This window comes from Trichoderma harzianum (genome assembly GCF_003025095.1).
Source record: "Trichoderma harzianum CBS 226.95 unplaced genomic scaffold M431scaffold_43, whole genome shotgun sequence".
NCBI classification, from domain to species: Eukaryota; Fungi; Ascomycota; class Sordariomycetes; order Hypocreales; family Hypocreaceae; genus Trichoderma; species Trichoderma harzianum.
In genome coordinates this window covers 19,801-46,085 of record NW_020209291.1, presented here as the reverse complement: position 1 = coordinate 46,085, position 26,285 = coordinate 19,801, and the positions used below count along the sequence as shown (strand labels likewise).

General features: G+C 42.6%; 10 protein-coding genes across 10 annotated transcripts; 4 read left to right on the top strand and 6 right to left on the bottom strand.

Annotated features, from left to right (window-relative positions):
• Window positions 1-227: 227 nt before the first annotated feature.
• M431DRAFT_102105 (hypothetical protein) lies at window positions 228-449 on the bottom strand (the record flags this gene model as incomplete). The annotated part of the gene is made up of 1 exon (XM_024911386.1): window positions 228-449. A coding segment is annotated over one exon (222 nt), but the record flags the coding sequence as incomplete, so codon positions are not given.
• Window positions 450-1,004: 555 nt separating this feature from the next.
• On the top strand, window positions 1,005-2,288 carry M431DRAFT_11687 (hypothetical protein; the record flags this gene model as incomplete). Its single annotated transcript, XM_024911981.1, has 3 exons — window positions 1,005-1,115; window positions 1,190-1,278; window positions 1,349-2,288. 3 exons carry the CDS (start codon window positions 1,005-1,007, stop codon window positions 2,286-2,288), a joined length of 1,140 nt encoding a protein of 379 aa, XP_024767199.1.
• A 448-nt stretch (window positions 2,289-2,736) lies between these two features.
• On the top strand, window positions 2,737-3,605 carry M431DRAFT_551768 (hypothetical protein; the record flags this gene model as incomplete). The annotated part of the gene is made up of 3 exons (XM_024921352.1): window positions 2,737-3,109; window positions 3,242-3,462; window positions 3,603-3,605. 3 exons carry the CDS (start codon window positions 2,737-2,739, stop codon window positions 3,603-3,605), a joined length of 597 nt encoding a protein of 198 aa, XP_024767198.1.
• A 1,105-nt stretch (window positions 3,606-4,710) lies between these two features.
• Window positions 4,711-7,103, bottom strand: M431DRAFT_66832 (hypothetical protein; the record flags this gene model as incomplete). The annotated part of the gene is made up of 5 exons (XM_024921712.1): window positions 4,711-4,874; window positions 5,166-5,518; window positions 5,623-6,059; window positions 6,114-6,142; window positions 6,482-7,103. Coding segments are annotated over 5 exons (1,605 nt in total), but the record flags the coding sequence as incomplete, so codon positions are not given.
• Window positions 7,104-8,234: 1,131 nt separating this feature from the next.
• Window positions 8,235-9,059, bottom strand: M431DRAFT_102121 (hypothetical protein; the record flags this gene model as incomplete). Its single annotated transcript, XM_024911390.1, has 2 exons — window positions 8,235-8,507; window positions 8,745-9,059. Coding segments are annotated over 2 exons (588 nt in total), but the record flags the coding sequence as incomplete, so codon positions are not given.
• Window positions 9,060-10,418: 1,359 nt separating this feature from the next.
• M431DRAFT_102108 (hypothetical protein) lies at window positions 10,419-11,350 on the top strand (the record flags this gene model as incomplete). Its single annotated transcript, XM_024911387.1, has 2 exons — window positions 10,419-10,884; window positions 10,935-11,350. The coding sequence occupies 2 exons, from the start codon at window positions 10,419-10,421 to the stop codon at window positions 11,348-11,350; spliced, it is 882 nt and encodes a 293-aa protein (XP_024767195.1).
• Window positions 11,351-17,044: 5,694 nt separating this feature from the next.
• Window positions 17,045-17,371, bottom strand: M431DRAFT_102102 (hypothetical protein; the record flags this gene model as incomplete). Its single annotated transcript, XM_024911385.1, has 1 exon — window positions 17,045-17,371. The coding sequence occupies one exon, from the start codon at window positions 17,369-17,371 to the stop codon at window positions 17,045-17,047; it is 327 nt and encodes a 108-aa protein (XP_024767194.1).
• Window positions 17,372-20,698: 3,327 nt separating this feature from the next.
• Window positions 20,699-21,907, bottom strand: M431DRAFT_129930 (hypothetical protein; the record flags this gene model as incomplete). The annotated part of the gene is made up of 4 exons (XM_024912432.1): window positions 20,699-20,932; window positions 21,001-21,078; window positions 21,140-21,594; window positions 21,677-21,907. 4 exons carry the CDS (start codon window positions 21,905-21,907, stop codon window positions 20,725-20,727), a joined length of 972 nt encoding a protein of 323 aa, XP_024767193.1. The 3' UTR covers window positions 20,699-20,724.
• A 988-nt stretch (window positions 21,908-22,895) lies between these two features.
• M431DRAFT_157301 (hypothetical protein) lies at window positions 22,896-25,116 on the top strand. Its single transcript, XM_024912967.1, has 5 exons — window positions 22,896-23,041; window positions 23,117-23,809; window positions 23,870-24,193; window positions 24,257-24,546; window positions 24,606-25,116. The coding sequence occupies exons 1-5, from the start codon at window positions 22,932-22,934 to the stop codon at window positions 24,653-24,655; spliced, it is 1,467 nt and encodes a 488-aa protein (XP_024767192.1). The 5' UTR covers window positions 22,896-22,931; the 3' UTR covers window positions 24,656-25,116.
• Window positions 25,045-25,942, bottom strand: M431DRAFT_551752 (hypothetical protein). Its single transcript, XM_024921351.1, has 2 exons — window positions 25,742-25,942; window positions 25,045-25,685 (listed from the first exon to the last, which is right to left on the bottom strand). The coding sequence occupies exons 1-2, from the start codon at window positions 25,751-25,753 to the stop codon at window positions 25,464-25,466; spliced, it is 234 nt and encodes a 77-aa protein (XP_024767191.1). The 5' UTR covers window positions 25,754-25,942; the 3' UTR covers window positions 25,045-25,463.
• Window positions 25,943-26,285: the final 343 nt, after the last annotated feature.

Sequence of the window (26,285 nt, the reverse complement as noted above, 5' to 3'; positions counted from 1 at the left end):
TCCTTTACAAATATTAAGCAGGAAAGAAAGTAGTCAATAGCGCCTTTGGAAAAGCGAAGTTTTAGGAAGATATCGTTAATGCACTATACGCAATTACGAATATTAATACCCGTAAGCCGTTTAAACGGAAGTGTTAACTCCAGCGCCGTTTCTACCCAAGCCTAATATTTAAGGTCGGTATTATCTAACCTAATAAGAAGACCAAGCGCCTTAAAAAGCTCTTTATCCTAGAGACCTTTGTAATAGTAGCTTAGATATGTGAGTATAATAACTATATTTAGATGACTGAATTCCGACCGTGGTGAGGGGCTGTCTTTAGCTCGAAACGGCACAGTAAGTCGGGTTTTGGTTTCGCGATTAGGATCTGTGCTATAGTCGACTCTCCAACGTTTTTGCCCGAATGCAAAAGCGAGGATGCCACTTAATAAGAGACCTCTAAGAAGTAGAATATTATTAACAGTGGCTTTGCTCTAAAACGGGGCCTCTTCAACAGCGCTGATCTCCTCAGCTGTGAGGTCGGGGGAGGTGATGTATCGACGGAGAGCATCCTTCATCTGTGTACGCTGTAGCGCGACCGGAAATCCGGCCATCATCCGTGTAAGTGAACCTTGCTAGCTGCAAGGATTCAATTCTTTTGCGCTGCACAACTTGCTTGGCTCCCTAAGGTGGTAAGGAACTTGCCCACTGTTACGACTGGACTATTGCTTTGATAATATGCCGTAGTAACCTGGTCTGTATATTCGTTTCCACTCCTAAAGCTATCGCTTGTTTATTGGCCTCCGTGTAGAATATGATGCTGGGTCTATTAGATAGGACACTACAGGCTGAGCATAAATAATTGGATACCTCCTCCTGCTGCCATGGCCCCCTTTTTGGAGGGTTTCAGCATTTTCCTCACCTTTGAATTCCTCGTTTGGTCGGCATACTCTGCCACTTGCTATCCCTTGGGATAAATTCGCTTTTTATAAAAAAAAAAAAGGAAAAAGTGGAAAGCCGACTTTAAGATGTATACTGCTGGCTTCCTCGTTGTTGCCAGCCTCCTGGCTGGATCTGCTAATGCTTACCCCGAGTTTAACGAGAGGAGAGATTGCTCTTACAATGACTGTCTCCGTGCTGTGAGTCAAAGACGGCTTCTTAAGATATCGCAGGAAGAGTATGTGGAGCATCCGACGCTAACGAGATATTCTAGGTCATCGCCAGCGCAATCCCTGGGGGTAATGCTCGAGGATCGGCTGACTGCTCCTCCTACTTCCGCAAGACCGTCACGCCCTCTGCAACGTGAGTATAGTGCCTTATCCCTACCTCGATGAGAGAAAAGCACGGGGCCTAACAAGAAGACGTTCACCAGCACCGCGACCATTACGCTCACTAGTACCTTGACTGGGGACCCAGTCTACAGCACCGCCACCGATGTCAGTGTTGTGCCCGTGACTGTAACAACAAGCGTGTGCACAGCAGTAGTCAGCGTCGTCCCTCGCGCGAACGAGCGAGAGGTTACCGCCGAAGAGCTCAATGCTGCGCCGGTTCACCACGAGGCTCACCAGGCCCGTCGTGTCCGTGCCTGCCCGGCTAAACCTTCGGCCTCCTCCTCGACCAGCACATCTTCCACTGCTGCTGCTACTACCACAACCACCACCACAACCTCCAAGGCCACTACCACAGCTACCCCTGTCTCAGGAATTCCCACATACGCCTCGGCTTGCGGTGGCATTTCTGCATACTCGTCCGCGTGCTCCTGCGATGGAATTCCCGAGTCTACAATTACCCTTCCCCAGGTCACCAACACGGTCACCTCGTGGGCCAGCGAGACCGTCATTCCGACGTCAGCCACGACCGTCGACATCGTGTCCAGCTCAACTACCACTGTAACTATCGCCGCGCATCCGACTATCCTCGGCCCAGCGTTCTATGTCCAGGATTCAGCGAATGGAAGAACTTGGGCTGCGGGTGGCGCCGGCCTCCAGATCGTTGACTCGACTAGTAGCCATGCACCCCTCACTATCAATGGATGTGGTAGGGTGGCTTCAAGCGTTCTCACAAACAACTTTCTCGTTTCAGCTGAAACTGGCAACGGTGACGCAATTTCCTTCGTATCGAACCCATCCAGCAGTTTCCTTCACTGCACTGTCCAGAACCCGTCCGTCCCCTCTGGTTCGTTCACTTGCCAAAGCGAGAATGGTGTCGATACCGTCCTCAACTGGTGCCCCGGTGGGAACGACGTTATTCAACTCAGCTCGGCTCCCATGGCCGGCTGCTTGCAGCCCGCTTTTACTGTCGTTCACACCTAAGCGTGCCGATCGGCAGGTTATCGGCAGTTTGGGAAAACGCAATTTTTTATATAGAATCACACAGCCTGCATAATATACATAGAAGGGCAATATACATACCTAATTGCATTTGTGTTGCCCTCACCGCTACGCCAAGTCTCCAGTACGTGAACACCGACAATGAAGGATTCCAGTGAAGTGATGGTCCGAGTGGGAGAGATTTCGGATTTCAGTTTTCATGGCCACACTTCCTCTGCAGCCTCTACCCCGTCGCCTTGACATGACTCTCCGCTCTGCGCATTCATCTCCAATCCACGGCCTCGACATCGATTTTGTCCAGATCCCACAGCGCCCAGGTGCCAGGATCCCGTGAGGATCGAGGATCGAGTGTATCTTTCAACTTATGGCCGGGCTTCGTGAGTGCAGTGTCGTGCCATTTATACATGGGTCTCGCCTGATCTCTGGGAACATGTACCAGATGCGTCCTGACATAGCTGAACTTCCTCCGCCTCGCCCAGGCTGGACAAAGATAACGCTGCCGCTAATTACTATGGAGATCACGCAGGCCCAGCGAAAACTCTGGCTCCTGTCTCTTTCGTCTAAACCTACCTCAACTAAGCAGGCCATCCACACCAAGACTCTGCGAGACCTCCGCCACCGTGTTGAGTCCGTTGGCCGGATCTGCAGCTCGTACGTTCCCATTCAAACTCTCACCCAATACGCATCCTCTTACATGCTCCATAAGATGGAGCTCAATACCCGCCAGCAGCTCGCTTTCACTAACGCCAGCTGTGACAAGTTGAGCATGAACTTGGCTATCGAGGAGGACCTGGTGGCGGCGTGTGAGTGCCTCGAGATCAACGTTGAAGGCTAGTCTAATGAACTGTTTCGCCAGTTCCCCTAGAGCATGAGCGCCAACCCACAGTTCTACATGTTGCTCTACATCATGTGGCACCTGTGCGTGCGGCCTGAAGGCCCAAGCGTGGATAGAGCTTGGAGAGCTGCCAATGCAAGCTTGGAGCTGGAGATGCAGAGGCAGTGCAACAATGGCACGGCGCTGAAGCTGAAGCTGATTGTAGCACAGAAGCTGAAGAAGAGGGCAGAACTGATTCGGGGTGCGCTGGCCAGCAGCCGAGCAGCAGAAGGAGGAGGAGGGGACACTGCAGGTGCCAAGGATATGCGCTCCAGCCAGCCAGTAAGCCAAAGGGACGCCGGAGTTGACAACTTAGACTGGAATAATATGCAGCTTCCGCCTGAATTCTTAGATTGGAATACCTTGGTGGAGGACTTGTGTATAGCTAATGATAATTATATAATGTATAATATTACTTACAGTAGAAGGAAATGAAGCTACCTTATAATACCTTATAAAAAGAAAAGACACTTTGTGGTATTCCCGTTTTCACAACTGTTAGGACCCAAAAGATTGACTATTTGCTGTTAAGAAGTTTATCAGAAGCTTTGACAGCCTCCTCTCGATGTATAAGTCAACAAGGAAGACATGTCGGACGGGTTTGTCTTGGATTTATTCATAGCCCATATAATTGACGTTCAAGAAGTCGCAAGGACATGGGGCGTCTTCCACCCCAAGGGTGACAGGAATGTACTGGGAGTCGCCTGTAGGGTTACCCCAAGTTATGCGATACAGACTTAGTGCATCATACCACCCTAATCCTGACGGCTTTGTAGGTGGACATGGTCCATCACCACTCTCGCACTCCTCGAGGTCAAACTGATAGTCTGGCGAGGTTTCCCAAGCTTGATAGAATGGCTGCCTGACATAGAAACCTATCTGGTCGCGAAGCTGGCAAGTGAGTGTTTTGTGGCAGATATCTGAGGCATCGATGACGCATTTGGCAACATCGACATGTTGCCAATACGAAGCAAAATATTGTGGAAGTCCCATCAAAGGAGCCCTTTGTATATACGGAGCGTTCTGATCTACGTCCAGCATAACATATGGGCTTCGACCACCGCCAGCCGGCACAACAAGATGTCCGTTCGCATCAAGATAGAACGTCTCAGTATACACACCCGGTTCCCAACTGCTGGCTTCGGTGCCAGCGCGATTGATGCCTGCATAGTTATGGGATCCTTGGAGATTGATACCAAGGTATGATCCTTCCAGCCATGATCCGCCTTGTACCGCAAGTCTGAAGCAACTGGCACCTGCTGGAGATACTGGACAGGAGGTAGCTGTAGCAGCTGCAGAAGTAGTTGTAGTCGTGAAGCCCGTGAATTCGTAGAAAGTGAAAGTGGTCGTTGTGGTGACAAGCGGCCCGTTTGCGTTGAACACCTGAGTAGCTGTGCTGGTGGTAACTCCCGATGTTACTGTGACAGTATTGGTCTGGGAGATGTAGTTTGTACCCGTTGCGATTTGGCTACAAGCATAGCTGATCTTATCAATCGGCCACCCTGCCATTCCGGTAGGCACGGCGATCGCTCGTCGATCAAAAGCTCCCCTTGGCGCGGGTGTCCGCACCACATCTCGCCTATATACTGGAGCATAGCTTCCACCCATTGTAACGGTTGATGTCTGATACACAGTTGATGTGGTAGCAGGAGCTGTGAGCGTCATATCGTACGAACTACTGGTGGAACTAGTGACTGTGAAGGTCGTAGTGATTGTACTTGTAACACTTGTTGAAACAACTATAGTGCTGGGCACAGTCTTGACCTGGGTCAATGTAGTGCGCTTTGTAGGTGGATTGTAGCTGATTAATGATGTGCAAAAGTCTCCGGCGCCTGGTGCCAAAGAAGCAATTTCATCGGGAGCTGGCCAAACGCTAGGAACATTGAAACATTGATTTCGGCGGCCATTCTCACCGCTCGACAACACGATAGGTAGCGACGATCCGTCGTTGATGTTAATCCAGTTATCATTGCTCACGTACGTACTCACAGAGAGCGAATTAGCCGGACAACCATTGCTGGCCACAAAGTTGTATTGCGAGGACATGCCCACGGAGTTCGAAGAGAACATCCTTGGGTTGAAGACCATATTCCCTTGAACAACGACTTTAAGGTCAACAATCCACTGGCTGAAGCTATTGATGCTTACTTTTGCCCCCGTATTGAATTGTGGTAGAATCCAGTTGACCTTGGGCGTCCAGTTTCTCTTAGAGTCAGATGCGTGGTTGAGGATATTCATGTTGATAGATGCATCGTCCCAACTGTACCCTGCTCCACCTGTCACGTCAACAGCGGAGTCGGTCGAGAACTGGTATCCTATCCTGTAAAATACTTGCGGTCTATTTAGGTATTAGTTGTAAGAAGCTATATGTCATCATCGTGATTGGCCGTTCAAACTGGTATGCGAAAACAGAAATGAGAGGAGCAAAACGAAAGCACTCACGTAATTGCGAAAGCATTATCCAGGGTTATCGTGCCAAGTGTAACACCATCAAATATGTGGTCCCAAGATCCTTGCCAGGCAGAATCTGATTGAATTCGAACACTAGCTGTAGTGCCACCCGTAACGCCGTGAGTTACGACAGCGGATGTTGCTGAGCTGGGGCCATTATCTGTCATTTGTAGGACTATAGAACCCGAGAAGATAACGCTGTCCATGTTGAACGAGCATGTGACGCAGCTGAACGTCTTTGCAGGTCCTTGGGTCAGCAACGGTTGGCTGATAGTTGGGATCTTGACCTGCCAATCGCCTTTGAACTGGTACGTGGTCGTCTTAATCGTGTGGCTGGAACCGCAGCCAGTGAAGAAGCAGTGGATAGCGTCGCGGTTCTCGTACAGCTCGTGACCTGTACAAATACCTGCATGGATACCTTCGTATGACTGGTTTTGTCAGTTACGCCATTTCTCAGCCCATTATCTGGACGCCGCACATACCTCGCTGAGAGTTCCAAGAATATCAGAAGCTGTTCCATCGCAAAACTCATCCCACGATCGACGGTAAAGGTGGTATTTAAGTTTCTCAACATTACGACGATGGAGGAGAACCTTGCCTCCGTAAGCGATAGGCGTTGATCCCTTTTGGAAGATCGACTGTCCAGAAAGATGTCGTCTTGTTAAAGCACCTTTATTTGTGCAGGTGCCCGAGACTCCATCTGCTGCTCGTTTGAACATTTCGTCTGGGCTGGGGAGTCCCATTTCCGAAAGCTTCTGTTGCAGGCCTTCTTGATCACCAAGGTTATCGGGATCGTACGCAGGGATTGCAACAGTACCATTGGCTTCACCTGGCGTCAAGACCAAGCTACCATCTGGGGAATATTGAGCATTTTCCATAAGCCAGTTGTATACTTCGAGAGCTCCAGGTGTAAGGTCTGATAGACTTGTAGCAAGAGGGTGGTCAGAGCCAGTGCTAGTAGCGGTATGGGTAATACTGCTCCCAGAGTGTGTGGCTGTAGCGCTGGCACTCGCAAAAGTACTAATACCAGAATGACCGGACATAGTGCTGGTACCGGCCGTGTTGGTGATAGCACAAGATGCAGCTGGTTCAGTGGGGGCTGTGGGGGCTCCAGTTGTTGTAGTTGTAAATGTTGCTTTACTGTTGTCAACTTTGCCGTATTGGATGACCGCAAGAGTACTGACGTCTGAGATCCTCTTTTGAACTGCTTTGAAGCTCAGCTTAGAACCGGCTTCACTCGAGTCAGCTCGACCTCCGAGTAGCCAAAATCCATAGGCATTCTCGTCATTGCAGGTTGTGCTGCTAGTGATTAGGACGGTTCCTGTATCTGGGATTGAGGCTAGGATATCGGCAGCTGAGGTGCTGTCGCTTAACGTAATAACAAGAGATGAAGCGGTACAGGCAGTCGAGATGATTTTGTTACTGTTTGCCAGCACAACGCCGAGCATACCCTCTTTCATTGACAGGTTCATGACAGCAACCTGTGTACCATGTACCTCTGCATAATTGAGGGTGACATTTGATGATGGAGTAAGGACAGCGTTCGAGGCACGGTCGATGTCGCCATTCGGCTGTGGCGTGAGCGTAACATTAGCGCTGCCGGATGTACAGCTGTCTGGAAGACTTGGCACGATGACGAGATAAACTGGATTGCAGGTTGCTGGCGATGAAGCGGCTGTCTGAACAATGATATTACGGTCCGAGCCAAGACAGAAGCCAGTTGATCCAATGATGAGAGCATTACCATACGCATCTCGTTTCCAGGTTGAAAGAGCGTTAGCCTCTCCAGAGGAAAGGCCGAGAACCACCTGTGTATCTGCTGAAACTCCACTCACAAGAACAGCATTGTATTCAATACTGCCATTGGAATAAAACGTAACAAGGCTGGCATTCGTTTCGTCATCATAAGCTCGACCAAATAGATTATCAAAGCCAACATATTTAACAGAGCGCCGGCTGAGACTGGTCGCTGGAGCTTCCACTACAGTAATGTAGCCAGTTATTGGCGAGTCCGGAACTGAGGTAGAGGTAGCAGTAGTGCTGGCTGATGTCGTCCTGGAACTTCCAGAACCCGTGGATATGCTGTTGGATGCCGAGGCAGATCTGAGGGTGGTTGACATTGTCTTTTGAGTTGATGAAGACGTAATATGTGCTGACGTCGTTCTAGAAGTCCCAGAACCCGTGGATATGCTGTTGGATGCTGAGGCAGATCTAAGAGTCGTTGATGTTGTCTTTTTGGTTGATGAAGACGTAGTGTGTGCTAACGTCTGCGGGAGTTTGCTGCTTAGTACGGCAACCTGACGGTTTGCGGATGCAGAAGAACCCATGAGTGTCTTCTTCAGCCAGCACTGGCCGTCATGGTAAGCAGCGGCGACGCAGCCGTTAGTCTCGTCACACCACGTGATGCAATCACCAAATGTCCGCAGCATCTTCGAGGCCATGTCACCACCAGGCCGATCTGTATTGCAGGAGATAGTGTAGGATCTTCCACTTGGCTCTTTGACCTGCTTTCCGTTCTGGTTAGGGCAGAGAGCGGGAGTGTTCAGCAAGGAGCTTAGCACAGCGGCTTGACTGGTCGGGTGTTTGGAGGAAGCCATTAGCTTATTCTTCAACCAGCATCTACCATCGTGGTAGATAGCTGCCTGGCAACCGGTTATCTCATCACACCAAGCAATACAATCACCAAAGCTATTAAGCAGCTTGTTTGTTAAGTCGCCGCCCGGATAATCGGTATCGCAAGCAATTGTAAAGCTTCTTCCACTTGGCTCTTTAATTTGCTGGGTGCTTGGGCCTGGGCATAACGCCGGTGTGTTTAATAAAGAACTCAGCACGGCTGTATCAACTCCAGAAGCAACAACAGCGGGATATAACGATTTCTTTAGATAACAGGTTTTCGATCGCCAGCTAGCAGCAATACAACCTTGTGTCTTGTCGCAGAGGTTAATGCAGTTGGGGAAGTCCAGGGTCTGGACCGATGTAATATCCCCATGAGGATGATCTACGCCGCATTGGATAGTAAAGCGCCGGCCATCGGTTGCCTTTACCTGATTACTACCATCTGCAGGTCATATGATCGGGGCTGATAAATACTGTACCCTGACTGCGCCGCTCACTTTGTTGTTGGCTGTGGCGGCGTTTACCGATGACTTGAGGTAGCAGGATTTACCAGAAAATGAGACAGCACGGCAAGCAGGCTGAGTCGCGCAAGCATCGATGCATTCGTAAAAAGTATTGGCTGTGATTGTCTTGTAGTCTCCGCCATGATAATCGAAACCACTCTCCGCGGCAAAGTTATTACCATTCTTGGCGTGATAGATCTGGTCGCGCTGAACCAACTCGTGGGCGCTGGTGGCGTCCGGGATAGCATTGCTAGCTCCCTTGGACGCCACAAGCAGGAGCACAGATGCACCTACGAGTAGTGACCGCATATTGGTGTGGAATAGCTTCAACAACCGTAGAGAATACCAAGTTGCTTACAAGTGGCGTGAACGCCACCAACTAGGTGTAAGCTTTTGTTTATTTTTGAGGCGGCGGATGGTACATCTTATTTATATTGCGTGCTATATAAAATTAAAAAAGCGGCACAGTCACGAGATATAGGCTAAGAGAAAGAGACTGTGTTTGATTCAATCACAAGAGTCGTTTGGAGAACAACTTGCGCTGCCTTAATTTGCATACAAACTATATTAAGAGCTACGCATACTATTCTCTTAGCTGAAGCTTGCTTCCATTCTCCATTGAGTAATAGAGTGGGTATACGGCGACGTGCTTATCCCCTAAAATGCAACTATCAAATAAAAACTATTCCAATCCAATCACTTTCAGTCACAACCCCATAATTAAATTAAACTATTGGCTACGTAAGTCAATAGTTTACCAATAACACAACTGCGAGGAATACTAGTAATATTAAAAGGTTTTTTTTTTCAGGGGTTGCAATCATGCTTATACTTATGCTCTTCGTGCAAAGCCTCAATTAAGTTTTCTTATATTTCTCTTTACTCTTTTCAGAGGCGCAAAATATATAGCAAAGATACTTCATAAAAGAGTATATAGGTTCTAAAACAATATTAGAGAAGGAAGATTTCCTTGAAAAGCCTATTCTTAAATAGGCAGCTCTCATATTGTCTCCACTTCCTTTATGCACTCTTCACGCCCTACGTATATGTAAACTTACTCAAGTGGGCATAGACAACTTCCTGATTCAATATCAAAGTGGAAACCCTTGATGTATTCTAGTGATTCCTGCTATCATCCCATATTTTATCAGTGCAGCTTGATAGAAGCAGAATTTTATACTCGATATGTCTTCAAGTTCAACAGAAATAAACGCAGCCCAGCTAGAGTAATACTAGTTGACTAAAGTCATAAAATATTACGGGACTCGAATTCTTATTCTGGCCTTTAATATACTAACAATTGGTTATAATAAAGATGGCAAGAGTGTAGTACGCCTTTCACATAAATCAGAGGTTCTCCTCAAGAGATATGCTTTCTAACATGGGTTGTAACATACTGCATACATAACTTAAGGTATAGTGTGTTAGGCAAAAGACAGTTGCAGATTGTGTTGCTCTGATACTTAAAATTACTCATGGGATATTCACCGCTACAACTTTGGTAGCCGGGCTATGGCGTTGAGATGTTTATTCAGTATTCTTTGTATAAATAGCGCTTTCCCTCATCATACTTTTACTGAAATTTTAAGAAAGACAAGCACACAGCAAAGGCATTCTCAATACATCATCACATTAACTCAGACGCAAAAAAAATCCTTTTCAAAAACAATGCTTTTTTTCTCACTTGCCACTTGTTGGCTGACGCTTTCCTTAGCGTCAAGTCTTCCCGATTCTGAGTCAAAACGGGATACAAATGCAGTACCACGCGCCGCTTATTTCCTCGACAATGACCCAAGCGGTGCTTCAATCGTGTCTTTGGACATTTTGACCAATGGAACTCTCTCCAATCCTGTGAGAACTCTTACTGGTGGAAAGGGTTCATGGGCGAAGTGGATTATTCCAAGCCCTGCTCCTCCAGACAACACTGGGTTTGCAGGACCAGACAGCCTATTTTCTGCCAACTCGATTGTTGTATCTGGAAACTTTCTTTTTGCCGTTAATGCTGGAAGTAACACCCTTTCCCTGTTTAAGATCGATCCCAGCAACACACAGCACCTGACCCTCGTTGGTAAACCTGTCGGTACTTTGGGCGATTTCCCAATCTCAGTCACTTACTCAGAGAAACTTCACATTGGTATGCCTGCACAATATCGGCTAGATTGAAAAAGAATTGACACATTATAGCTTGCGTTCTCAATGGCGGAACAAGAGCTGGAGTCGCCTGCTTCTCCGTTGACGCGTCTCGTGGCCTCGTCGTATTGGACGGCAGCCTTCGCTCTATCACCCCGGCCTTGAACCAAACGACGCCACCAGGGGGCCCTATTCTCACTGCATCTGATATAATGTTCAATCCATCTTCAACAGGCCTTTTTGTCTCTACGAAGGGTGCCCCCCCTTCTTCTGCTGGAGCGAGCCCAACTCTTGGCTTTATCTATGCGTGGCCGGTAGTTGGGAAAACAGTTTCCACAACTGCAACCATCTCGCAACCGTCAGGTGTCATTTTAGACTTCAGTCTTACATTTTTGGGAGCAGATGACTCAATTCTGCTTACCGATGCTGCCGGAGTTGGTTATATTCTCTCGGTGTCTTCCGGCTTGTAGGTTACTGTGAAAGACAAAGTTGTGCTTCCGTCGAACGAGGGGCTCGCTTGCTGGGGAGTATATGTGCCAGATGTTTGTTTATTTATTTATTTTATTATTAACGTCCACTAAGTAAGCTAATTACATAAGTCCTTATTTAAGCACTAGGATAGTAGGAGCTGCTAAGTTTAAATCGGGCGTTTACTACGTTTTAATATAATAAAGGAAATAAGGGAGTATTAATCTATTTTACGTATTTATTTTTATAAGGGGGGGGCTATATAAGTTTATTTCCTTTACTAATTTCTGGAAATCCTTATACTTTTTATTACTAAGGAGGTATTAAATATAAGTAGTTTTAAAGTATACCTCCTTTTTTAGTATATTAAGGAGAAAAAAAGCTATTATATAATATTTTATAAAGTATTTTTATATCTTAGGCTTATTATATTTATAAATAAGCTTAGTATTATATTTAAATTTTTTATAGTATTTTATAAAGTTTTTATATTTAAATTTTTTAGCTAATAACTTATATAAGATTAAGTATAGAAAATATAGTTTTAGGGGTATAAAAAAGGTTTTATAAAGGCTTTATTTACTAACCTTATAGAATTTTAGGTAATTATTATTTTAATTATTATTTTATATTTCCTTATATTTTTTTTTTACTTACTTTTTAATAAAGGTAATAATAAAATAGTTTTTTAAATAGTAAAAAAGTTTTAAACCTTTTTTTATTAATTAATTAACTTTTTTATTTCCTAGTATATTTTTATAATTTAAGACTTAGGTAACTTTTATAATTATATATAAAAATAATCTTTAGGTAATTTAGTATAGCCTTATATAAGCTCCTTAGGATAAAGTAAAAGTTAATTTTAAAATTTTATTTACTATTACTAAGTTATTTAAAAAAAGTAAAATCTTTTAAATATTTAAGTTTATAAAAGTATATATCCTAGTTAACTTTATAACTTTAAAAACGCCTACTACCTTAATATTATAAACCTTTATATTAGCAAAGGAGCCGTATACTATAGTTTTTTTAAAGTTATAGTATATAATAGCTTTTTATTTAATATTACTTTATTTATCCTATAACTTATTTAAGTAAGTAAAGAAAGTAAACCTAAGGAAACTATTAAGTAATTTTAGGTATTTTTCTACTACCTTTAACTTTAGTAAGCCTTTAAAATCTAAGCCTACTTAAACTACTTTATTATTTTTAATAAATAAAAAAGGTTAAACTATTTTCTTTACTAAGGTTATAGTATATTATAGTTAAGTAAAAAAAACCTTAAGGGGGAGTTTTTTATTAATATATCTACTAATTAAATAGTTTTTATTTAAACCTATAAAGTAAGCTACTATATAAAGTTTAATTTATACTACTTATACTAATACTAAAGGGACTTTTAATTTTTTATATATAATAAAAAAGTTAATTATTTTTTATATAAAAATAACTACTTTAGCTACTACTTTAAATAAGGGTTTTAGAATTATAATTAATTTTATTAAGCCTATTTCTATTTATTTATTTAGGTTTATTATATTTTATTTACTTTTACTAAGCTAAAAAATCTTTATTTTATATAAGGCTATAGGGGTAATATAAACTTTAGCTACTATAACTACTATATTTAGCAAGGATTTTTTTTATATTTTATTTAAAGATTTTAGGAAGTTAGCTACTTTAAGGGCTTTTACTTTTATAATTTTAAAATACTTTTTAAAAAAAAGCTGTAAATTTAAGTATATTTTTAGCTAGTAGACTAAGTCCTAGGGGGCTATAGTCTTTTCTCTAAAATCTACTTCTTTATTATATACTTAAAATTTAGTTTTATAAAAGTATATAAGTTTAGCTTTATTTAAGTTAAAGAAAACTATATTTTTATTACTTTAATCTAAGGTATTTTTTAATTTTTACTAAAGCTTTTAAGTAATTTCCTTAATATTAGCCTTTACTACTATAATATTAATATTATTTATATACCTAAAGTAGGTATTAAGGTTATTAAACTTTAAGCTAAAAGAAAAGTAAAGTATAAAAATAATAAGGGAGATAAAAGACTTTTATAAGGCTTTATATTTTAACTTTATCTTTAAAAAGGTAATTCTATAGCTATTTTAAATAAAAGCCTTATGGTTACTTATAAAAAAGTTAACTTATTTTATAAAAAAAAGGGGCTATTTTTATTCCCTAAGTTTATATACTAAGCAGTTATATATAATAATATTAAATATATTAAAAATATTAAGTATAAGGAAAAAGATAATAAGGCCTTAGGCTAAAGTAACTTTAGTATTATATAGTAAATAAGTAACTAGGTTTATTATAAACTTTTTTAACTAAAAGTCTTTTAAGGCCTTTACTTATATAAAAAAGTAGGGAAATAGGTTTATAACTTTTATATATAATATATACTTTTTTTAGCTTTCTTAGTTTAAGGATAATAATAATTTTTATACTTTAGAAAAGAAGTAGGTAATATTTTATTATTAAATATTTATAAAAAAGATTAATTATATATTTATTAATAATAGGCTAGGTAAATTATAAAAGGGTAATAAAAATATTATTTACGTTAAGTATAGTATTTCTTAATTTTATTATAGCTTTTTTAACCTTTAATTTTAATATTATTTAATTTTAGTAAATATTTTTATTAATAAGAAAGTCCTTTTCTTATAGGTTTAAGATATTTTCCTTTATTATTTTATACTTAAGAAGTTTATTTTTAAAAAAAGTTACTTTTTCTATAAGGTTTAAAATACTTTAGTTTTTATTTATTAAAGGGAGTAGTTAAAAATAATCTATTACTTTATATTATTTAGCTATTAATTAAATATTCTTAGTAATACTAGCTTTTACTATAATTTTATTTTAGTAAGCTTATTTACTATAGTATATAATATTTCTAAAGGTTTTATAGGCTTTTTCTTAAGTAAAGGAGTTATTTACTACTTTTTTATAAGCCTTATAAGCTACTTTATACTTTTTTAACTACTATAGTATACTATAGCTATTTTAGTATTTAGTTTTACTAGCCCCCTTTATAACTTATTTAAAAAAGTCCTATAGGGCCTTAGTATATTTATTAAAGTTAGTTTTTAATAATATAATTAAGTTAACTATAAGGAGGGTTTAAGTAAAGGAGTATATAAGTTAGTTAAAGTTTTTTTAATATTTTAATAAAATATATTTTTTCCTTATCCTTAGGGTTATTTTAAAGGGCTTAGGTAGGTTTATAATTATTATATAGTAATTTAATCTTATATTAAAGAAGTATTTAACTTTAATTAATATAAAGTAGTTTATAAAAACTAAGTTAATATACTTTCTTAAGTATTAAATAGGTATATTTATTAAAGCTAAGAGGAGATTATACTTTTCCGCTTATTTTATAATTTTATTATCTACTAGGTCTATACTTTTATTTAATTCCTAAAGTTAATATAAGGCGTTAAAGTTATTTATAATAATTAAGTAAAGGAGGGAAGGATTTTATTTAATAAAAGTTTTTATAACTAAATTTACTAAAGCCCTTTAGTAAATATTAATAATAATATAATTATATACTTTTATTTAATATATATATTTATTTTTTAAACTTAAGGAAAAAAGTTATTTACTAAAAAAGTTTAAAAAGATTTTAATAAATATAAAAACTAAAGGTTTAGTATTTTTTTAACTATTTAAAAAGTTATATACTTAATATTTAAAATAATTCTTAGTTTACCTTTTATTTAATACTTTATTTTATTAAGTATAAGGTTCCTAAATTAGTATAATATTATAGCTACTTTTTTATATTAGTAATAAGGTAATATTTTAGTATAAACTACTTCTCCTAACGTTAACTTAAAAGATTTTAAAGCTAGTATTTTTTTAGTAGCTATAATAGGGCCTATTATTTATAAGCTTGCGTTAAAAGGTCCGTTAGTTCTAGGGGGGGCGTTAAGTATATTTTTATTACCTTTAGCTTCTTCTTCTTTATTATTTAGGCCGGCTACGTAGACTGCTGACCTAGCGGAGGAGGTTCCTTCGTAGAAATCTTCCTTATCTAAGTTAACTTTAATAATAACCTTTTTAGCCGGAGCCTAAGGGGGGAAGGGTAGAGCTGAGCTGGAAATTAGCAGCCGTATGCGGGGGCCCGTTCGGGTTCCCGGGTTAGACGTCTTCTTAGCATTGGGGGCCGGGGATGAGCTTAATAGAGTTTGGATTGGTGGCTGGTCGAATATCGGCATATGTTCTCTTGGATGAAAGAAAGCTTTAAATTTGGAGGCGCGACGAAGAAACTCACGAGCCGAAAGCGTGGTTCTCCCACAGATGTTTCTGGACCTTCAATAAACTTTCTCCTGCTCCATCCGTCTTCCACGCTTCGATCAAGCTGTGGTAAAGCCGGGCGTGGCCACCCTAGAGAGATGCCTTCCTGGTTGATCAACCTGCGTGTATTGGGGTTCGTGTTTCAACCTATCTCCAACCGATGCCCCAATACATCCCTTCTTTAAGGCCAACATCTGCGCATATCTGTCATTGAAGCAAATGGGTTCATGGTTTCAGACAGTTGTCGATCTCTATAAATATAAGGTAGTTCTTCATTACATGCTTTACGTCTTTACTTTGGTGTAGAAAACCATTCGGGTTATCGGCACTGTTGGGTCAAAAGATATAGCTGCTGCTGTAATCAAGTGCTGCGTGCGGAACGGCGTTTGCATTTGGCATTATCACTGACTTCACTTTAGTGAAGGCGTTTAATTTTGCTTCTAAAAATGTACAGATACATTGACTCACGTGGTTCATGCGGCACCCCTCCTGGTTTTGCTTGTACAGACGTTTACCAAGACATGATCGCGTCTACGATAAAAGAGCATAGGGTATACGTACTCGTGAAAGCCCACATTATACTGACAATATAATTTTAGCATAACAGCTATGTCAAGCAGTATATGTGGCTATGGTGGCCAAAATCTCTAGCAATTTGTAGGTCGTTTGGTCCTTGAATAAAGCGTTGGAAAGATCCAAGTAGAAGCTGCCTCACCAAGCTTCATTAAGGCTGGCCATCTTCATTCTATTTAACTGTTACAAATCCCGATGTCATCCTCGGGTCTATTTTGCATCTATTCAGTGGTTTCAGTCGATGAACGAATCAAATTACATCAGCATCTCAAATTTCCTTACTGGAACTTATACAAAGACCGATGACGTTCGATATTCATTCAATCACGTTGTATGTGTTTGCTACTTAATTGCATGTGCACCCTAACTTCCTGGTAGTAGGTTGATATCCCAGACGTAGTTACCGGTCATATTGAAGCTCTGATGAGTTCTGCGGCAGGGTCAGGCGTATTACGCTTGTTTCTGAATTGTCTATGGCACAGTTGGTTGAAATATTAGCGGAAAAAACGTTCCGACTATAAAAGTCATCGTTCATGGTATAAGGTATCGCTTCAAGAATATAAAATAAATTATGCCGAAAGCTAAATAAGCTTTGAGATCAGGATGGGAAGGCAACTTCAGAAGTTGTTAAACAAGTCACAAGTATGGGAAGCTGCAGTGTCAGACCGAGGGACCTTGATTTGACTAGCTCCTACATAACTGTTCTTTATATACTTGTGGTTCCATTGATCTGCCTTTTCCTTCCATCACTTTGCTCTGTTTTTCCAAGATACCGGAAACAGAGTCACCTGGCCTTGTATTCCCCCACTTTAGTCCCTGGTAGTGAGCATAAAGCTAGCGCCTTCATTACCAACGCATTGGCGAGTGTTGGACAACGAGTCGGTGCTGGATGGGCCGGTGCAGTCGTTGTTACGGAAGGCTCGGATGCCCAGGTTGCGGCCAAAGAAACTCTGAGCAATGTTGCGCTGGACGAAAGAGTTGAATGCTTGACGAGCAGGGTGGCATTCTCCAATATTTCCAATTGTGAAGGATTGGAAGGGAGTATCGTCGCAACCGTTGGCGTGGAGATCAATGGTTAAAGTGTCGGCAAGGGCAAGGCCAACAGCGAGGGTAAGAATAGCCAGAATAGACTTCATGTTGAGAAAGTTGATAATGAGATAATGTGTAAGGCAGTGAATGATGTTTGACTTGATTGCGATTGTTGTTATTCAAGAGTTCAATTTACAATGGGAAGGTAGTCTTTATATATAACTAACCCTCGCACTGAGGTAGAGAAGTTCTTTGCTATGAAGACATAACTGGTGGAATCCCAACCTCCATCGGCTCCTCGCGGAACGATGAGACCACGGAGACTTCGAAGAAATTACTATAAGAGGTTTGGGTATGACGCCTGCGCCCGCTGCAAGTGCGGTATGTCGAGAATACAAGGATGCTTTGCCGAATGCCGTATGATCCGTCTTTTTCTCTACGAAATACTAGCTAAGAGTTTACGAACAATAGTGGACACCCAAACTACGCATCGGACCATCAGGAGCACAACCAGTTTCAGAAATTACACGTAGTGGAGGACACAACCGTTTGCAACACAACTCTTCCCCAAACTACCCAACTCCCTATATCAACATACAAGCAGCGTAAATAAAGTCCACTCTTTTTCCTTAACCGTTATACAGTAAAAGCCGAACCTATTACCAGCAGCTCTTACTATACCCAGATGTAAGTTAATAACCTCGATTATGTAATAGTCATTAATAATACAATAAGCAAACAAATCACTGGTGGAAATTTTATCCAAAATATAAGCATGGCTCAGCTTACTGTAAGCTGATTGCTGTTGCATTAAGGCGGAGCAAATTAGATCTTCAACACGATTTTATTACCACTTACAGTAATTTTTTACTCAAGATGCAGGCACGTTTTAGCCTATTGTAAGCTCCTTTACGCGTCGTTGTCGTTCATAGTTGTTTATATATCATACTATAATTAATTGCCATTCAGACATCATGACGAATGATAGCCAATCTACTTGGTATTTGACTAAAAGAGGCCATAATATTCGATGTGAGACTTATACTAGGGAATATACTTTGAAGGTATGTATATCTTTTACATTTAAGAACAACCGTATCAATATCCAACTAAACAAGACCTCGCATTCCCTGCGAATACTTGGCATGTATCTACTACCCAGCTATGAATATCGGTAGAACTAGATCAAGATCAATAACGGCTGCCTTTAATTGAGGCTCTCTAGATCCGCTCCTCGCATATACCAGGGAGTAAGGAATAAGTCATCTATGCCAGGTGCCTGTATTGTGGTCCGCAGGGAATTGGACTCTAACTATTACTGCTAGTATAGGCTTTAATTTATGTATAACTCCGGAGCTACGATACTTCCCATCTGTTTTTCCGCAACTAGTTATACAATAGCGTAATAGGTACAGGGGTCTTGCATAGGTTAATAAGTAATCAAAACTTGGGGTAGGGGAAATAAGCAATGGGGATAATATTACAGTGCTACTATGTTAGCATTTTATTTTCTAAATGCGGAACAGGGTTATTAATCTCTCCGATCCCCTCTCTCCCCCTATTCCCCCTTTTCCTACGCCCTTCCCTTCCCCCAAAGTTGTTATAGACTTGCTATAGTACTCGCAAAACTAACTGCAACTGTAAGAGAAGTTTAGAACCTCGGGTTGAACAAAGATAGCGCGAACACTAATACATTATCAAGCTGTAGTGACACAGATCTATAATTAGCATCTTACATTGCATTAGCCCTCAAAGTATTTGGGAAAAGGGAGAGAGGTAAATTCATGTGATTAAAATACGCATACCCGAGAACAGGAGAAAACGAGATACATAACTATTACCACTGCCAGTTAGGAATTGGGTTTGGCACATGCACAATTCTAAATAGATTAGCTTTATTTTACGAAGTTCATTTTCATAGATTTCATCATGGTGATATCGGTAGGGATTTGGGAGGGACATTTGTGCCGGTTGCAGTCAACATGCACTACGATGACTATGACCCCCACTTACAACATTGACATGAAGCAACTACCATCAATCAATAGTCGTATGTCGGTTTGAGTTGGCTTTCCATGGCCTCCCTCAATCTTCTACCTGCGCTGAAGAATTATACAAGATATACTATGTCATAGAGTATGACATGCGCTCGCTCATCGGGAAGAATATAGGTATTGTTGATATGCAATTTGTTTGTTTGTTTGTTTGTTTTGTTTGTTTTATTATTAACGTCCACTAAGTAATCTAGTTACATAAGTCCTCATCTGGGCACTAGGACGGTAGGAGCCGCCGAGTTCAGATCGGGCGTTCGCTACGTTTCAATGTAACAAAGGAAAAGGGGATGTGTCAATCTGTTTTACGTGTCTGTTTCTGTAGGGGGGGGGCCGTATGGGCTTGTGTCCTCCACTAGTTTCTGGAAGTCCTTATAACCTCCGTCACCGAGGAGGTATTGGATATGGGTGGTTCCGAAGCGCGCCTCCCTCTCCGGTACGTCGGGGAGGAAAGGGGCTACCATGCGGCACTTTACGAAGTGNCCTTGTGTCCTTGGTTCCCCGCATTTGCAGGTGGGCCTGGCGTCGTGTCCGAATCTCTCGTGGTATTCTGTAAAATCCCCGTGTCTAGACCTTTCGGCTAGCAGCCTATGTAGGATCGGGCGTGGGAGATGTAGTTCAGGGGGCATAGAGGGGGCTTTATAAAGGCCCCATCTACCGGCCTTGTAGGACTCTGGGTAGTTGCTCTCCCAGTCGGCGTCCTGTAGATATGCAATTTGTATCAGGGAGCCTTATACCTACTTAACCCCAAAGTTGTCATGGAGCAATTGTAAAGGTGGTGAGACATGCAGTTTGTGTCGGCGGTCTGCTTCTGTATGCGCCTTCTGCCAACGTTAGTTCCCGGGCTACGACGATAAGTACTTGGCTGCTAGGGAGCATAGTGAGATCATCTGCTATATATACCAACAATCTAGACGTAGGAGCCGATGATAACAAAGACGTCCATAGCAGATGATAATAGGTGCGCCACAGTATCTGAGTTTCGAAATTGATCAACCACAGATTGATGCACTCAGTTGGTTTGGCTGCGCCAAATCATAATACTCGGATGCGCTAGAATTACCCTAGTGGGAGGTCACCAATCACCAGTGATGCAGAGGTAGATACAGTGGTTTCTCCTAGGATTTTTTTTTTAGCCAAGAGCACGAAGGAATCATTCTCAAAGTGAACGATATGCTGCATTGCCTCCCTATTACTAGGGCTGCGCCCCAAATTACACGTCATCTCATTACGAGTCCAAGCCATCAGACGCGACTGCCAGTGCTATGGATGAGTGCTTCATATGGGATGAAACCGACGGCTTCTGGCCTGACTACACCTACTCCGTCAAAGAGCCAACGCTGAGATAGGACACGAACGGATTTTGAGAATTCATCTTCCCCTCCCCATAATACTACCTCTATGTAGTACTACCACACCAGAACAGCTCTGTAACGGATCTTACCACTAGTAAGCTTTTCAATCCCAGCCGCGATGCCCTCGTTGCTGAAGGGAAATTTCTCAATGACAGGGTGTATATTGTTGCGCGCAGCAAACTCTAACATCCCCTGATGAGCCCTGCGAGAGGACACTAAGTTCGTTACAATATTATAGCCGTTAAAAAATGTTGGCATAAAGCTAAATAGAACTTCATTAGTTAGGCTCAGTCCATGCGGTTTGGATATCGGTATTCCACCAAGTCTTACGGAATTTCAAAAAGAGGCCCTGTGAAGCCAATTGCAACAATAGATGCACCTCGAGCGAGAATTTCCTTTTCCATAAAGCTGGAGTACACTTCAGTAACTGTGAATGAAATCTTAATATGAGAAGTCAAAAAATGTTTACCTATTCCAGTCCGGAGTCTTGCTGCCAGTCAGAAGAAGTAGATCGATGGGTTGCTGGATGTGCTCCTTCTCTTGGCCGAGGACAACAAAGTGGTGAGCTCCAAACTGCCTGGCCTCTTCTTCTTTGGAAGAAGTAGTGCTAAAGACAGTAACATGTGCTCCAAGCTTGTTGGCAAACTGAATTGCCAAGTGGCCCAAGCCGCCGATGCCCAGGATGCCGATGCGCATACCATGTTTGTAGTATTGGATCAAGGCACTGTAGACGGTAGAGCCAGCGCACTGAAGAGGGGCCGCCTCTTCGGATGGTATTTCCTCTGGGATTGGATAGACATAGCCCTCTTGAGCAATGAAATGGTGACCCAGGGTGCCGTTGTTGAAGTCACCCTCGCCGAAAATGTTACGGCTGTAGCAAAGAATATCCTGGCCTGAGATGCAGTAACTGCAATTGCCGCAGCTCTAGCCAAGACCTGTTAACTTGTATTTTCATGAAGATTGGCTGCTCCAGAAAAATCTCAGGGAGGAGGAAAGTTCAACATACGCTACGCAAATAACCCCCTCCCACCCGGTCCCCAACGTTGAGTTTAGTAACCTCACTTCCAACTTCCTCGACAATACCGACACCTTCGTGGCCAAGAACACAGCCGTATTGAAGATAGGCAAGATCACTAGCACAGAGTCCGCTATGCGTGATTTTTATTAGAACTTCTTTTGGCTGAAGGTCCCTAGGAGGATTGGAAGAGAAGAGGACTTTTCCATTAACACCACGCATCGACTGATTGACGGCCATGACTGGTTCGAAGAATTCTAGAGGCGAGGCAGGATGAAAGTGGATGCTTCAAGTTTTTGGAGCCCCTTCTTGATGGCAGTGATAATACCAGTAGGGTAACTGTTCAATGATATTTTCGACAGAGCCTTGTTTAAAAGCAGCGTGTAGCTAGAGAAAATGTTCTGATGAGGTACTGGTAACTGAGGTTTGGTGGCGAGTGCTTGTTTATATACTTGATAATTTTTCGTTTACTGTTATCTCTTTTTAGGGCCCTTTCTTGCCCCACGGAAACAAAATGCTATGGGCCATGTTAATGGCCAAAATGGTAACCCTCACGGACGAAGTCGAAGTGGATGTCATGCAGTATACCGCACAGTGTCGGCGGGGTTTGGCTGCAATATTGAGATCCTCTACTTCAAATCTCTATTCGGAAGCGACACAACGGCTTCTGGTTCTCTTTGTAGCCGCTAATTCAGGCCGTGTGAAAGGCAGTATACCTAGCATCATGGGCGTCTTCAATTTAGCTTGTTGGGAAAATAGCGTTAGAGTCCTTACTTCTCGGGCGAAAAGCGCCGGGGCATTTCAGTCTTGGCCTGCATTACTACTGTTACTGGGCAATGTTGTCACTTGCCTGAAGATCCGAGGCGATTCCATATAAGTCGCAAGTATGGTAGTTAGACCACGAGTGATAATGCCTTAGCCAAAGCGGATTGTATGTAGTAAGAGCTTATCGTTAGCTTCGCCCTTAAGTTAAGCATCGACCGATCCCCTGCCAGCGTTGTTCAAGCTAATTTTCATTGGCGGCTCCGCAGTGGCCAACATTGGACGACGGCAGAGAACCTTGGCACATGCTTGAAGTTCCGTAGCTCTCCTACGACCAATGAAATCTCGATTCTAATAGATGAATAGTAATCAACGAGAGGTACTATTAAATCTCCATGAGGCCCGCTCGCTCGATCCTCCAAGCCCACAGCTGCGTCGGCCGATGCAGCTTCGCCATTTTATTGATTCATCAGATTTGTTTCCCATGTCGGCACAAGTTCCGCTGACTCTCAAGGCGCAACGGCCTTGCCGTTACTGTGCAAGTCGCAAACAAGGCTGCGACCGGTTGCTACCGACTTGCTCTCGTTGCACCTCGTAAGCTCTTTTTCAATCGCGGGTATGTACCAACTTTGACGTTCACGCTGTTCTGACGGGTTGTTGTTATTACAGAAAATCTCTTAAGTGCAATTACAGTGTCTCACGAGATGGACACGCTATAACTTTACAGAACAAGGCGCCTGTACAAAACAGCGACCTGGTGGAATTTCGCGGTTCTTGTTCTCCTGACCTCTCCACCAAAGGCGAATCGTTATTGTTTCGCTTAGTGTGTGACAGCGACAGGCAGGATGCAGAGTATGACGGGCCCAGCTTGTCCGAGCTGCTCTTAAAAATACTTGGCGCTTTCGACATTGACATTCCGAATTTGTTGGACAGCTACCTCGCGAGCGTCCATCGGTGGCTCCCCGTTCTCAGGGAAGAACATATCCGTCAAAAATGCGCCCATTTAGAGAATGATGATCATGGTGACGTTGCACGTTTGCTGCTGACTTTGTATGTTGTCGTTCAATTTCCCTGCGACCACGCAGCTCATTCAATGAACACTCGGCTTTACCGTACTCTGAAACGGCTCTTTGTTATTACCCAATCATCGCCTGGTATTAAAGATCTTGATATATTGCAATACGGGCTTTTACTAGGGGCTTATGAATGTTCACAAGGTCTAGAATCCGCTTATGATACGTTGAATCACTGTGTATCACTAGCCCGGATGGTCGAAGTTCAGAGCTATAAATCTAATGACCTGGATTCAAAAGACCCGAAAGAAAGACTTTTATGCGGTTATGCGCTAGTAGCCTTGGATCGGTAAGTCATGACTGTCTAGATGAGATTGGGAACGTTCGCCGCTAACCAAGAATTAATCAGCCTCATTGCACTCTCCAGCATGGACTATTGTTTACCATTGCTGCTGCCGGACCCGCAGTCCTTTCCTCTGATAGAGGAGCATGACCTTGAATTGGACGAGAAACTGAAAGCTTACGGCTACACGGGGAGAATGAGAATCACAGCTACCGTGGCACGATTAGTTAGCGATACTATGGCGTTCTTACGCTGTTGCCAGCTCGGAAGAACCCAACAAGCTGATTACGTAGCTGTGGACAGCTCTGCGCAGGCTTCACTTGGGAAGCTATTGCGCCTTTCTGAAGACAAGGCGTTTTTGAACTGCGAACCAACGTCGATGGCAATTAGGTAAGGCCACGTTTAAATTTGTGGTATGTGGAGCTCCCAACTTATACTTCATCCATCCCTTAGCGCTCTCATGGCACTCCGAAGCAGCCATGACAGACGTAGAAGCGGCCCAAGAGACTCCAAGGACGCCACTGCATTGTGGTCAATAGCGAGTATGACTTTGGAAATGTGTCTCTCGGCTTCCGAATTCATTCGATACCACGGCATTGAAAACTTGTCCTTCATTGGCCTTTGTTGTGTATGGCGAGCAGCGTTACCTCTAGTGAGCCTCAAAGAATTTCAGATTTCCGCCCAAGAGTTGGAGACTCTTCGAAGTGAGCTGCAGCGATTTAGTAGCTGTTGGGCAATAGGTGGTACGTATATGTCGTGTGACATTTCTGATGAAAATCGAAACCGGTGTTAATATTGGTAGTCACCTTTTTGCAACAATTTGACCAACTGGTTTACCTAAGGAACTTTTGAATAGGTCCATTGGTTGAAACGTCAAGGATGCAGTATTTTCTATAACTACTTACCTAGTAGACATGCTTCAAAAACATTTTGCCATTTACACTCTATTCCCAACAACAGAAACGTAAGCAGGCAGACAATCAATAAAATGCGCTAAAAGGTGATAGCTTCACACTCTCACGTTGCTCGCTTTCACACCTTTACGGAGAGAGCGAGAGAAATAAATTTGCCGATTTTTGGAAGCAGCACAAGATGTTTTATTAAGATAGTGGGAACTTATTTGACTGCGAAGCACAAGCAGCCTTGAATCATTATCGAATAATGAGATGATAAAGTTAACAAAGTCTGTGCTGAATCAACTGGACGGGGATCTTTCAGGGGAGGTATATCACGCCTTAAGTAGCGGTCAGCTCGATTGTTTTACCCTTCACAGAGTTCCATAGAAACAAGACCGAGCAAAATACAGATATTGCAGCCATGGCAGTAGAGACATAAAATGTGTTGATAGCGGCGTTGTAGGCGTGGGGGATGACAGGAAGGAATTCCTTGGGAATCAAAGTTTAAATTGCGTGGCGCCAATCTGAACTACTTTGTAAGGATCGAGGCCATCAATGTTTGCTGTGGCCACGTTGGAAACAAGCTTGTTCTGGAAGATGTTCTGGGCAACATAGATAAAGAGAGCTCCGCCCAGTGTTTGTGTAAATATGATGATGGCGGTGCCAATGGCTATACCGTCATGTTTGAGTGAAGCCTGGACAGCAACCATGGTCTGTTGCATGCCGATGCCAGCGCCGATGCTAAAGAGGATCTGGTAGCCGATCTAAACGCCGCTGCCAGAGTAGACTTCAAAAGTAGACATCAAGCCAGCACCGACAGCCATGAGAATGGTAGAGGCAAGGATGAAAGGAGCGTAGTAGCCAAAGGTGCTGACGAGGCCGCCGGAGATGAGAGAGAATATTACTAAGGAAAGAATCATGGGTATGTTTCGAATACCTGACCCAATGGCAAATATGTCATTGACGCCTTGGAACCAGAATGGGAGCTGGAGTGGTTATTAGTCAAGGGACAATGCAGAACGCAGCAGCGAGAAAGACATACGTAGTAGATCATGACGAAGAATGAAGCTCCTCAAGAAGCACCAAAGAAGGCGCACGACCACACAGTCCTGTTCATAAAGATGCGGGGGGGCGCAGTGGCCTTGTCTTTGAGCCAGATCTGCGAAGCGACAAAACTAGCAATGAGGACACCAAAGACGACGATTTTACATTCGCAATGGCTTCAAATTCAAATTTGAAGTCATGTACGGCTTCTGCATTTGCAATGTCTTTTTTCTATGTAAAATACTGAGAAATACCGACACCGGTCATACGCCTCAAGCTGTGGGCCATACAGCCACAGGGTCCCGGTCAGGGTAATACTTTCTAATCTAGGGGTAATACCTGTTAATCCGTCCCTTTTTTAAATCTATCCCTAAATTTGGGGGTAAGCGCCTGTGGCGCTTTTTTAGGTTAGCTTTCTCAGATGCCAAAGCGCCTAGGCACTTGCTTTATGTTATTAGACAGAAGGGATAGGTTAAAGTAAGCGCCAGTGGTTCTGTTTTAGTATCCCCTGTTTTAGGTTGTCTTTCTCAGCTGCCAAAGCG

What these genes read in the sequence shown, in the direction of transcription:
- M431DRAFT_157301 (XM_024912967.1), top strand. Translation starts at nt 22,932, where the DNA reads ATGTCGGCACAAGTTCCGCTGACTCTCAAGGCGCAACGGCCTTGCCGT. An exon ending in GCGCTAGTAGCCTTGGATCG is followed by an intron (nt 23,810 to 23,869) that starts GTAAGTCATGAC and finishes AGAATTAATCAG; the next exon opens with CCTCATTGCACTCTCCAGCA. An exon ending in TAGCTGTTGGGCAATAGGTG is followed by an intron (nt 24,547 to 24,605) that starts GTACGTATATGT and finishes TAATATTGGTAG; the next exon opens with TCACCTTTTTGCAACAATTT.